We start from the raw sequence: 12,861 nt of genomic DNA, 5'->3' as shown, positions 1-12,861 counted from the left end.
TATATGTTTTTGTACTTTTTATTAAGGTTAGGAAGACCATTTTGACGACACTCACTGGCTTTGTCACAAATGGTAATAGAGTACTGTCCATACATTACTAATTAGAGACCATTTTCTGTCCAGCCATTTAAAGCCACTGTCAGTGCTGCCCGCAGCATCTAAAGGGTTGACAACTGGGTGTCTGCTGTCTTTACCAGCCAACACCTGCTACGTATAGAGCGGACTTGGCTTCAAATAAATCGATGAAGAGGCCTAAATAGCCTAGAAAAGCTTTTGCTGTCAAAGAGCTTGTGCCACTGGCACACCCACAATCCTGAGAACGGGGGTCCAGTTGGTTGCAGACTGAATGGAGCCACCGCTGCATTCACTTCAATGACGGCGTCAAAAAGTACTGAGTTCAAGTGCCCTGGCAATCTCTGGTGCTGTAAGTGAAGTAAATAGTCGTCTGCTTGCCTGCACGACCTTCGGCCCATTCACTGGCGGACTGACAAGACGCTTGTTCTTGGGACTGGCGAAGGTCTGACTGCTGGTATAGGGGAACACGTTATAACTTGGCATAAACCTTTTAGCATCATTTCTCTTAGCCATTACAAGGTAAAGTACCTGCAAGGTGATTTTGTTCCTTTTAGGCCTGTGGCATACTAGCATACTTGGGGCCGTGTGCTGTTTGTTAATTCGCATGCAGCACCTGGACTCATTATAGTCTATGGTCTGCATGAAAAAAACTCATTGCATGTCCTATTCCTGTCCTTATTACAGTTGAGTAGTAGGACGTGCTAATGCAGGTCTATGCTCTATGTCCATTTAAATCAGACAGCACACAGACCCCGGCATCCTATGGAAATGTCCTTGTAGTGCGTTTTAAAAAGGATGGTAATTTCTAAACAACACTGTGGAGTATATAAGCAACAACGGGAAATAAAATGAATTCCCTGTGTGGCGGTGGTGCAGGGGTATCAAACACCTATAGCTCTGTCCACCCAAATGTTACAAAAGCTGGTCGCCGGGGTCCCGAGCGGCAGGATACCCCAAGAGGAACCTTTAGGAGTCCACCTCTTCGAACAGTTTGTCCGCCTTACAGCTTCTCCTGCGGAACATCATCAAGAGGTCCCAGAGAGTTTCCCCACTTAATGTGACACCAGCGCAGGACACACAACTACGTCGAGGATAGATTTAATAACATGCATCTGAAGGGGCATAAAAATTTGAGAGAAATATAAAACATGGTTGTACGTAACAATCATCACTACTAGGAAGGAGGTATTTCCGTCACTTGGCTGACATTACAGTGCTAGGAGTCCGTGGATAACAATGGCACTAAGTTCCTTTCTGAACCATCTGAGAAAAGCGATTGGTGATGGACAGGGTCGTGTCGATGAAGCGCTCCACGCAGTTGACCAAGCAGCCTTCCGTCCTTGAATCCAGTTTGGTACTAGGTCTGTCCACACACTTGTCCCAGCACACGTCCATGAATTTGTGAACCTGGAGGGAAAAATAATAATTAGCCTTAGTTTACAAGACATTACCAAAGAACTCTGCAGATACATTTAATTTGGCATCACAACGGCATCTCTACTGCTAGAAGGCTTGGTTCCTGCAATCAGTAAGGCCTCCCTCACACTGGCATTTTTGTACAGCGTTTAGTGCTGTGCTAAACGCTCCCATTCATTTCAGTGGGGCTGTTCACATAAGCATCAAAACGCAGCGTCTTTGACAGCAATGCATGTTCTATCTTTGGCCGTTTTCAGCCCGGCATCGCCCATTGAAATAAACGGCCAGCGGTTTCAGCACTGCTAAAAATGTGGTACAACTTGGTACCGGGGATTTGGCTGCGTTAAACGCACCCTGATTTTCATGGGGAGAGGGGTGGGAGGGGGGCTTGAAATATAATCCCTACCCCTAAAATCAGCCCTAGCTACACTAGATGGAAAAAAATAAACTAAAAATCAATACTCACTTAGTGGCATTTGTCAGTACCGACAAACCGCCTGCCAGCGCTGCTGAAACCGCAGTAAATGTAGCGTTGAAAAATGCTGCATTTCTGCAAACGCCTGCGTGAGGGAGGCCTAAGGGTCTCAGCACCTGGACAGCACCTATCAAACTTAAAGGGGTTGTCTCATGAAAGCATGTGGGGTTCAGCACTTCTGTATGGCCATATTAATGCACTTTGTAATGTACATTGTGCATTAATTATGAGCCATACAGAAGTTATTCACTTACCTGTTCCGTTGCTAGCGTCCTCGTCTCCATGGATCCGTCTAAAATCGCCTCTTCTGGCGATTTTAGACGCGCTTGCGCAGTCCGGTCTTCTCCCTTCTCTTGGGTCTCGGCACGAGCGGAGTTCGGGCTCCGCCCCCTTCTACGCGTCATCGCGTAGCTCCGCCCCGTCACGTGTGCCGATTCCAGCCAATCAGGAGGCTGGAATCAGCAATGGACCTCACAGTGAAGATCCCGGCGGCCATCTTACTAAGGTAAGTAAGAAGAAGGAAGAAGTCGCCGCAGCGCGGGGATTCGGGTAAGTACTACCCGCTTTTTTTTTTAACACATGCATTGGGTTTGTCTTGCGCCGAACGGGGGGCCTATTGAATAAAAAAAAAACCCGTTTCGGCGTGAGACAACTCCTTTAAGGATGTGTTGGTATGACATGTCAGAGGTTTTCTAAAACAGGGGTACACAAACTTTTCTGGTCCAAGGGTCAAATTGCCCAATATCTTAAGGCAGCAATAAAGCATAAAGAGGCATTACCACCTCAGACATTTATGGCACCACTTCCAGGAGAAGGCGCCGGGGCACACATGTGGTCATCTACATTGTATATAACAGGAGTTGTGGTAACAGTGTAGCATTTCACAACTCCTATAAACTACAGGATAGACATCTTCCCCTCCATCTACTCCTCTCTGAGGTGCAAAACAGGATGTCAAGAGACCCCATTCCCCTGATATACCACACCGTGCCCCATCACTACTTGCCCATCCTGCTGCCCCCACTTCTCTTGACATGGGAATAACATGAGAGCAACCAAACATTATCCTACAAAACATAACTGGACACCTGAGCAACAATCAACAGCAGCATTTATTTCCATATGGTAATACTTAGTGGGTTCTCTTAGCCCTACTGACATCAGATACTCTCCGTGGTATAATGATGATTATCCATTCAGTCGCATCCGACCTTCAGTCACTTTATGGATCAACGTTCTTCACACATTCCTGTCTTTCACCGATTCTTTCAATTCCACGATTGACATGTTTGGTGGCCTTGATTGTATCTAGCCATCTTGTTCTTTGTCGTCCTGATCTTCTCTTTCCACTGACTGTGGCAAGCATCAGTACTGAAGATCCATGGCATACTTTCTACTCACGTCTGATACACTTTAGCTGGTATTTCCTTTCATTCATCCTGCAAACGTCTAGCAATTTTTCTCAAAGAAGATGGACGCTGTTCTCATTTCCTGACCTGACATTCCAATTCGTCTCAAAGATGTTAAGTAGGTCTCAGGTTGGGACTCTACGCAGCCCAGTCCAATCATGGAGCATCCATATCCTCAAAATGTAGAACAGCGTTGGCTGTTATGACAAGGCACGTAGTCTTGTTGGAAGTATGGCTGACCGTTCCCAGAGTATTGCCATATTGTCAGCAGCACATTATTGCCTAGAATGTCATGGTACACCTCCATGTTCATGGTTCTTGCCATTATAACCAATGGACTGAGACCCTGCCAAGTGAAACATACCCAGATAATAACGGAACCTCCGCCATACCAAACAGTTGGTACAACACACACAGGCAAAAGGTGTTCCCCTCATCCTCCACACCCAGCTACGTCTATCTGATTTGGAGATTGAGTAGTGAGATTCATCTCTCCATAGAACGTTTTTCCATTCTTCAATGGTGCAAGGAGCATCGTCACTGGACAGTTGTAGATGGACTGATGCATCTTGTTTGAGAGAACTCACTAGACATTTGCAGGATGAATGGAGGGAAATATAATCAGCCTTCTATCTGTAGTAGTAAAGATGCTGTAATCCAGTGATCCATTGCATTGTTTTCACTATAATTCACAGAGGCAGAGGGATACAAAGGAAAGGCTTTTTCAACAAATATTCACTGGGTATATCCCTTAAAATATAACTTTTATTGACAAATATATATAAAATGTTTGGGCCTCACAAAAAACAGACAAAACAAAACAAAAACAGAAACAGAGCAGGAGATAGAACCCTGGAAAAGAACCGAGAAAAAAATCTACGAAGCTGATCCCTCCAAGGTAGTACGGGAGTGTACTGATGGATAAGACACTACCGACTCACTATATCAACCGCTCCAAAATCAATTCAAATCTATTTAGGAGGACCATATCGAGGTCTACCCTTATAGAAAAGATGGAAGCGGAAAAAAAATTCCACTAAGTGGGTGGTTTACAGTCAGCTCCTAGTGGTGGCGAGCCCCTGGGTTCGCCCTATGTCCCATAAGCTAGACCAGGAGCAAAAATGAGCAAGTGACCCAGTAGAAGCCCCAGAGCTCTGAAAATGACGTCCCGGTAAGAGACAAGTGCGGTTCTATCCAGAGGAATGCCCTGTTTAAGTAATAGTAGCGGGCAAGAAATAATCCCAGAACGAGAAACCAGCAGAAGTCTATGATTGGCTTCTATCCACAGAACTAGATGAAAATTAGTTCTGAATACAAGGACACCAATCAATGCTTCCGCTGAGTACCTCCGAGAGATAAACACAAGTGGCTGATAACTTGTGGCTTATAGTCTATCAATCCAGAAATACAATAGATTCTAATGAAACAGCAGGAGAACCCCATTCAAAGATATGTTGCATGAGAACCCATCATATCTTTGAATGGGGTTCTCCTGCTGTTTCATTAGAATCTATTGTATTTCTGGATTGATAACTTGTGGCTTATAGTCTATCAGCCACTTGTGTTTATCTCTCGGAGGTACTCAGCGGAAGCATTGATTGGTGTCCTTGTATTCAGAACTAATTTTCATCTAGTTCTGTGGATAGAAGCCAATCATAGACTTCTGCTGGTTTCTCGTTCTGGGATTATTTCTTGCCCGCTACTATTACTTAAACAGGGCATTCCTCTGGATAGAACCGCACTTGTCTCTTACCGGGACGTCATTTTCAGAGCTCTGGGGCTTCTACTGGGTCACTTGCTCATTTTTGCTCCTGGTCTAGCTTATGGGACATAGGGCGAACCCAGGGGCTCGCCACCACTAGGAGCTGACTGTAAACCACCCACTTGGTGGAATTTTTTTTCCGCTTCCATCTTTTCTATAAGGGTAGACCTCGATATGGTCCTCTAAATAGATTTGAATTGATTTTGGAGCGGTTGATATAGTGAGTCGGTAGTGTCTTATCCATCAGTACACTCCCGTACTACCTTGGAGGGATCAGCTTCGTAGATTTTTTCTCGGTTCTTTTCCAGGGTTCTATCTCCTGCTCTGTTTCTGTTTTGTTTTGTTTGTTTTTTGTGAGGCCCAAACATTTTATAGATATTTGTCAATAAAAGTTATATTTTAAGGGATATACCCAGTGAATATTTGCATTGTTTTCAGGCAGATTTTTTGAGGGAGATTAAAAAAACCTTACCAATTTTATTACAATTTTTTAAAGAAACATGTAGTCTGATGATGTCATGTCCAGAAGTCACATGACCACATCATCCAGCAGAACACAGAGACTGCTAGTTCTGGACACCGGTGCTCGGGAAAGGTGTTGCAGTGCTGGAGGGGGTTCAAAGAAGGGCAACTAAACTAATACATGGAATGGGAGGACTGGAATACCCAGAGAGGCTATCCAAACTGGGATTATTTACCCTGGAAAAAAGACGTCTAAGGGGCGATCAAAAAACTAAGTATAAATACATGAGGGGACAATACAAGGATCTCTCCCATGATCTGTTTATACACAGGACTGCGACGGTAACCAGAGGGCATCCACTACGTCTAGAGGAAAGAAGGTTTCATCACCAACATAGAAGGGGGTTCTTTACTGTAAGAGCAGTGAGACTGTGGAACTCTCTGCCTGAGGACGTGGTGATGGCAAAATCCATAGAGGAGTTTAAGAGGGGACTAGATGCCTTTCTAGAGCGCTATGATATTACAGGACATAGACATTAGGTGACAAGTGGGGTTGATGATCCGGGTCTTACAGTCAGGTAACATAGTAACATAGTAACATAGTATGTAAGGCCGAATGAAGACATTGTCCATCTAGTCCAGCCTGTCTATCCTACTGTGTTGATACAGAGGAAGGCAAAAAACCCCAAGGCCAGAAGCCAATTAGCCCTTTTGGGGGAAAAATTCCTTCCCGACTCCCTAATGGCAATCAGACTGTTCCCTGGATCAACCCCTAATAGTTCCTACCTGCCTGTATACCAGGATTGACACTTAACCTAATATTTATATCCTGTAATATACTTCTTCTCCAGAAAGACATCAAGTCCCCTTTTAAACTCCTCTATGGATTTTGCCATCACCACTTCCTCCGGTAGAGAGTTCCACAGTCTAACTGCTCTTACAGTAAAGAACCCCTTTCTGTGCTGGTGATGAAACCTACTTTCCTCTAATCGTAGCGGATGTCCTCTTGTTACCTTTGTGGTCCTGGGTGTAAACAGATCACGGGAGAGATCCATGTGTTGTCCCCTCATGTACTCATACATGGTTATTTGGTCGCCTCTTAACCTTCTTTTTTCTAGAGTAAATAGTCCCAATTTGGACAGCCTCTCTGGGTATTCCAGTCCCGTCCTTCCATGTATTAGTTTACTTGCCATTCTTTGAACCCCTTCAAGCACTGTGACATCTTTCCTGAGCACCGGTGTCCAGAATTGTACGCAGTATTCCATGTGAGGCCTGACATGTGCCTTATATAGTGGAAGGATAATGTTCTCGTCCTTCGCCCCTATACCTCTTTTAATGCACCCCAAGACTTTATTTGCCTTTGCAGCAGCTGACTGGCATTGGTTACTCCAGTTTAGTCTATTATCCACTAATACCCCTAGATCCTTTTCCATATCACTTTTTCCCAGCGGTACCCCATTAAGTGAATATTTGTGACATCCGTTCCTCCTGCCCATGTGCATAGTCTTACATTTTTCAACATTGAACTTCATTTGCCATTTTTCTGCCCAAGCCCCCAACTTATCCAGGTCCGTTTGTAGCCGCACATTGTCTTCCGTTGCATTAATTATATTGTATAATTTTGTGTCATCTGCAAATATTGATATTTTGCTGTGCAGCCCCTCTATCAGGTCATTAATAAATATGTTGAACAGAGTGGGGCCTAATACTGAACCCTGTGGCACCCCGCTAGCGACTGTGGTCCAATCAGAGTACGAACCATTTATTACCACCCTCTGCTTTCTATCGTTGAGCCAATTTTTTACCCACTTACACACGTTTTCGCCCAGTCCGAGCTGCCTCATTTTGTATATTAGCCTATTATGTGGCACGGTGTCAAAGGCTTTAGAGAAGTCCAGATATACAAGATCAATAGATTCTCCCTGGTCCAGCTTAGAGCTTACTTTATCGTAGAAACTGATCAGATTTGTCTGACATGAGCGACCCTTCATGAATCCATGCTGGTGAGGAGTTATTCCCTTAATCTCCTTGAGGTACTCATCGATGGCGTCTCTCAGAATCCCCTCGAAAATTTTTCCCGTTACTGAAGTGAGACTTACCGGCCTGTAGTTGCCAGGCTCACTTTTGGTCCCCTTTTTTGTAAATTGGAACCACGTTGGCAATGCGCCAGTCCAATGGTACTACTCCGGTCTTGATAGTGTCTAGAAATATTAGGTATAGCGGCCTAGCTATCTAGTCACTTAGTTCCTTTAGTATCCTTGGGTGTAATCCATCTGGGCCCGGTGATTTATCAATTTTAGTTTTCTTTAGACGCTTCCGCACCTCCTCCTGCGTTAGGTATGAGATATTTTGTGAGGGGTTCGTTTTATTCCCCTGCATCTCGTGTGGCATTTCCTTTTCTTTGGTGAACACACTTGAGAGGAAGCTGTTTAGTAGATTTGCTTTCCCTTCGTCATCATCAATGATTTCTCCTGCATTGTTTTTTAAAGGGCCAGCGCTCTCCCTGCAAATCCTTTTGCTGTTTATGTAGTTGAAAAATAGCTTCGGGTTGTTTCTGCTCTCTTTTGCGATCCGTCTTTCTGCTTCCTCCTTGGCAGTTTTGATCGTATCTTTGCATATTTTGTTTTTTTCCCTGTATGATTTTAGCGCTTCTTCGCTGCCTTGTTGCTTTAGTAGTTTGAACGCTTTCTTCTTTTCGTTTATTGCCCCTCGTACCGTGTTGTCGAGCCACATTGGTTTCCTTTTAGCTGAGTTTCTTTTATTTTTAAAGGGAATGAACTGCTCACATGAGGCGATTAGGATCCTTTTGAACTTTTCCCATTTTTCCTCCGTACTGATATTTTTGAGGATGTTGTCCCAATTAATGTTACCGATAGTAGTTCTAAGCTCATCAAATTTTGCTTTACTAAAGTTTAGTTTCTTTGTCTCTCCCTGATAAGGCTTCCTATTGATTGATAGCTGGAAGTTGATTATATTGTGGTCGCTGTTCCCCAAGTGCCCCTCAACCTGCATCCCCTTTATACGTTCCGGTTTGTTAGTTAGTACTAGGTCCAGAATGGCTCTCCCTCTTGTTGGTTCCTGCACAAGTTGGTTCAGGTAATTGTCTTTAATTACTCTCAAGAACTTATCACCCCTGTAAGATTTGCAGGTTTCGTTCTCCCATGTTATATCTGGGTAATTAAAGTCCCCCATGATAATTACTTCGTTTCGTTTTGACACCTCATCTATCTGCCTTAGTAGTAAGTCTTCAGTTTCTTCTGTTGCTTTTGGTGGTCGATAGAAGACCCCTATCAGGATTTTGTTATTTTTTCCTCCCTGTATTTCTACCCACAGAGATTCCACCTGTTCGTCTCCTACCCCTATATCCTCCCGTAGCCTCGGCTTCAAGTTCGATTTGACGTACAGACATACCCCTCCCCCTTTCTGGTTCCTTCGGTCTCTTCTGAAGAGATTGTACCCCTGCAAATTCACCGCCCAATCGCACTTATCATCAAGCCATGTTTCAGTAATTCCGACTATATCATAACTTTCATCAGTCATTCTTGCTTCAAGCTCGCCCACTTTACCGATCAGACTTCGTGCATTCGTGATCATACAATTTATATCATTTTTTTTGTTTTTTAAATTTGTTTTGTTGCTATTCGTACTTATGGCTGATCTATCAGTTCTAACTGTACTAACCCCACCCCCTGCTCGTCCCCCATTCCCTTTGCTTGGACCCAGATCGCTAATTACACTGGCTACCCCACTATATCTCATTTTGCCCTCCCCCCCAGTCCCTAGTTTAAACACTCCTCCAGCCTTCTAGCCATCTTCTCCCCCAGCACAGCTGCACCCTCCCCATTTAGATGCAGCCCGTCCCTACGGTAGAGCCTGTAGCCGACCGCAAAGTCAGCCCAGTTCTCCAGGAACCCAAATCCCTCCTTCTTACACCAACTCCGGAGCCACTTGTTTACCTCCCTAAGGTCCTGCTGCCTTTCTAGTGTGGCTTTAGGTACAGGTAGTATTTCCGAGAAAACTACCCTGGAGGTCCTCGCCCTGAGCTTGGACCCCAAGTCCCTGAAATCATTTTTGAGGGCCCTCCATTGACCTCTAACTTGTTCATTGGTGCCAACGTGCACCATGACTGCTGGATCCTCACCAGCCCTTCCCAGTAATCTGTCAATCTGATCCGCGATGTGTCGAACTCGAGCGCCAGGAAGACAACACACCGTTCGACGATCCCGGTCTTTATGGCAGATTGCCCTCTCTGTCCCCCTAATAATTGAGTCCCCCACCACTAGAACCTGTCTAGCCTGCCCTGCGCTCCCCGTCCCCGTCTCACTGGAGCAGTCATCCCCCTGGCGTTCAGAGGGCGTGTCGTGCTGCAGCGGTGCTGGCTCTGTAATGGCATCCCCCTCATCTGCCAATCTTGCAAACTTGTTGGGTTGTGCCAGTTCAGGACTAGCCTCCCTGGTTCTCTTCCCTCTATCCCTCCTTCTTTCTGTCACCCAGCTGACTGCCTGCTCCCCCTGCTCTTCCGTACTACCATCCTCCCCCGCCTCTACCCCAGCGAGTGCCTGCTCAGTGAGCACCAAACTCCTTTCCATGATGTCAATGGCTCTCAGTGTTGCCAGTTGCCCATTTAGATCCAGAATTTGGGCTTCTAAATGTTCGACGTGCACGCATCTTGCGCAACAGTATGCACCCTCGATCGGCTGATCAAGGACCGCATACATTGCACAAGTAGCACACTGGATGACATTGCCAGGCATGGAGCTCATCCTAATGGGGATCTACAATTTACTTGTGGAAGTAGTGAAGATAGACTTGTTCACACTCCGCTCACGCGCTGCTGCAACCGCTCAACCGCTGACCCGCTGCTGCAACTACTGACCCGCTGCTGCAACCTCTCACACCCTGCTATAACCGCTGACCCGCTGCTGCAACCGCTGCTGCAACCGCTGACCCGCTGCTGCAACCGCTCACACCCTGCTATAACCGCTCACCCGCTGCTTCAACCGCTGCTGCAACCGCTGACCCGCTGCTGCGACCGCTGACCCGCTGCTGCGACCGCTGACCCGCTGCTGCGACCGCTGACCCGCTGCTGCGACCGCTGACCCGCTGCTGCGACCGCTGACCCGCTGCTGCGACCGCTGACCCGCTGCTGCGACCGCTGACCCGCTGCTGCGACCGCTGACCCGCTGCTGCGACCGCTGACCCGCTGCTGCGACCGCTGACGCGCTGCTGCGACCGCTGACGCGCTGCTGCGACCGCTGACGCGCTGCTGCGACCGCTGACGCGCTGCTGCGACCCCTCACCCGCTGCTGCGACCCCTCACCCGCTGCACCCGCTGCTGCGACCCCTTACCCGCTGCTGCGACCACTCAACTGCTCACACGCTGCTGCAACTGCTCACTCGCTGCCGCTCTCGCGCAAACGCTTACCCGCTGACACGCGCTCACAAAATTCCCCCCCCCCCTCACAAACACTTAAACCCCCAGACACACACACACAGAAGACACAATTAACCAGATACAGAGAAGACACACAGCTCACAAACACACACAGAGGTAGAGGTAGATACTTATCAGCTCACTCTGCCCTCCTGTCTCAGCTGCTCCGTTCTGGTCCCCTCCGCTACTGCCGGTCTCTGTTTGCTGCCCCCGCACCTGCTTCTGCTTCGGCGGCCGCTCACTCCACCTGTCACTCTGCCCTCCTGCTGCTGCTCCGAGACCCGCTCCGCTTCTGCACTCCTCCTGCCGGCTCCTGTCACCTTTGGGCGCCGGTATCGGCTCCTCCGCTGGTCCGATGTCTCCCTCAGACCCCCCGCTCGTGCCTCTGCCTCGGCGCGCTGCTACTGGTAGGAACTCAAATGTTAATCCAGAGATTATTCTGGAGTCGGGAAGGAATTTTTCCCCTGAATGGGCTAATTGGCTTCTGCCTCATTGGGGTTTTCTTTGCCTTCCGCCTCATTGGGGTTTTCTTTGCCTTCCTCTGGATCAACAAATGGGGGGGGGGGGGGGGGTGAAACAGGCTGAACTACATGGACGGTGTCTTCATTCGGCCTAACATACTATGTTACTCATGCCTCCCAACTGTCCCTTCCCTCAGCCCCAATTACTAACCTCAGCCCACTAGTAGTAATCATCTTTTTGTTCCTCGCACACACAGGACTCAGTTACAGCCAACACACTCTGTGCTTCTCGTTACCCAACTCGGCGCTTGAGATGGGGGCGGAGTCAGGTGATGTTCAGCACGGAGCACAACATGCAGTAACCGAGTCTTGTGCGTACGAGGAAGAAAGATGGACGCTGCTACTAATTGGCTGAGATTTGGGAATGGAAGTCAGGCGGTAGGTTGGGACGAACATGTCTGAGCCAGATTATATAGTTTAGTGTCTCACCTCGGAAATCTCCTTTAAGTGCGGTACACCTAAGATCGAACGCAGGAAGGTCACTATTATGGGGGGGGGTTACCGATGGGCTCCTTGGGGGTAGCAGCTGGAGGGGAAGAGTGTGCAGAGACAAGTTGTGGCTGGAAGAAGTCTTCATCCCAGTCTGGACCCAGACAGAGATGGAAAATGGTGACACCAATCAGATGAGATGACACCTGCAATCACTGGAGGTAACCGCACTGCGATCACTATCACAGTTTAGAGGTATATTTGTCCTATCAGGGGGGGGGGTTCACTGACGGGCATTATTACGTTACGTTTGCACGGTACTGTTCCGATGCAGTAAAAAAAAAACAACAACAACAGGTGTGTTTTGGTGCAGCTGCAGTTTCCCTTTAGGAGGTGACATAATGTCGGTCCTGCTGACATCAGCCTGGGCAACCATCATGGCGGCAGCTACTTTACTATAACTTCAGAGGGAAGCTTCTATACAGATCTACTGATAAGTATTTCCTCGGACATTACCAGAATGGTATAGATCCCAGGAAATTATGGCCATCGCACTGGACTGTCCCTTTAAGGTCATACTGCGCATGCTCCCTACACTGTATAACCCACGTGTGTGCCGGCTGCCTCACCTGCGCTGTGAACTGAGCCTTCTGCTGCTCCACGGCCAACATCCTCTGCAGCTCCGCCGTCTCCGCGGGACTGGCGTCCACACCAGACAGGTCTAGGTCCGAATCAAAGCCCGCCATGCTTACTACTAACGCGACCTTCACTGCCGGCGTTCTGTGTCACTGACTGACCCTTGACCGCTTCCTTCACACTGCACTCTGATTCGCTATGCGCCAAGTCCAAAACGAGGCGTGGAACACTGCCGTGAGTTA

General features: G+C 47.5%; 1 protein-coding gene across 1 annotated transcript; it reads right to left on the bottom strand.

Moving 5' to 3' along the window:
- Positions 1 to 2: 2 nt before the first annotated feature.
- TIMM8B (translocase of inner mitochondrial membrane 8 homolog B) lies at positions 3 to 12,822 on the bottom strand. The gene is made up of 2 exons (XM_066606960.1): positions 12,613 to 12,822; positions 3 to 1,482 (listed from the first exon to the last, which is right to left on the bottom strand). Exons 1-2 carry the CDS (start codon positions 12,727 to 12,729, stop codon positions 1,318 to 1,320), a joined length of 282 nt encoding a protein of 93 aa, XP_066463057.1. The 5' UTR covers positions 12,730 to 12,822; the 3' UTR covers positions 3 to 1,317.
- Between the last annotated feature and the right edge of the window lie 39 nt (positions 12,823 to 12,861).

This window comes from Eleutherodactylus coqui, chromosome 6 (assembly GCF_035609145.1).
Source record: "Eleutherodactylus coqui strain aEleCoq1 chromosome 6, aEleCoq1.hap1, whole genome shotgun sequence".
Classification (NCBI taxonomy): Eukaryota; Metazoa; Chordata; class Amphibia; order Anura; family Eleutherodactylidae; genus Eleutherodactylus; species Eleutherodactylus coqui.
The sequence above is the reverse complement of the archived record's forward strand: the minus strand, read 5'-3'. Positions and strand labels throughout refer to the sequence as shown.

Excerpts from the sequence above, each read along its gene's own strand:
- TIMM8B (XM_066606960.1), bottom strand. The coding sequence starts at position 12,729 with ATGGCGGGCTTTGATTCGGACCTAGACCTGTCTGGTGTGGACGCCAGT. Across the intron at positions 1,483-12,612 it reads AGGCTCAGTTCACAGCGCAG|GTTCACAAATTCATGGACGT; the intron begins GTGAGGCAGCCG and ends TTTTCCCTCCAG.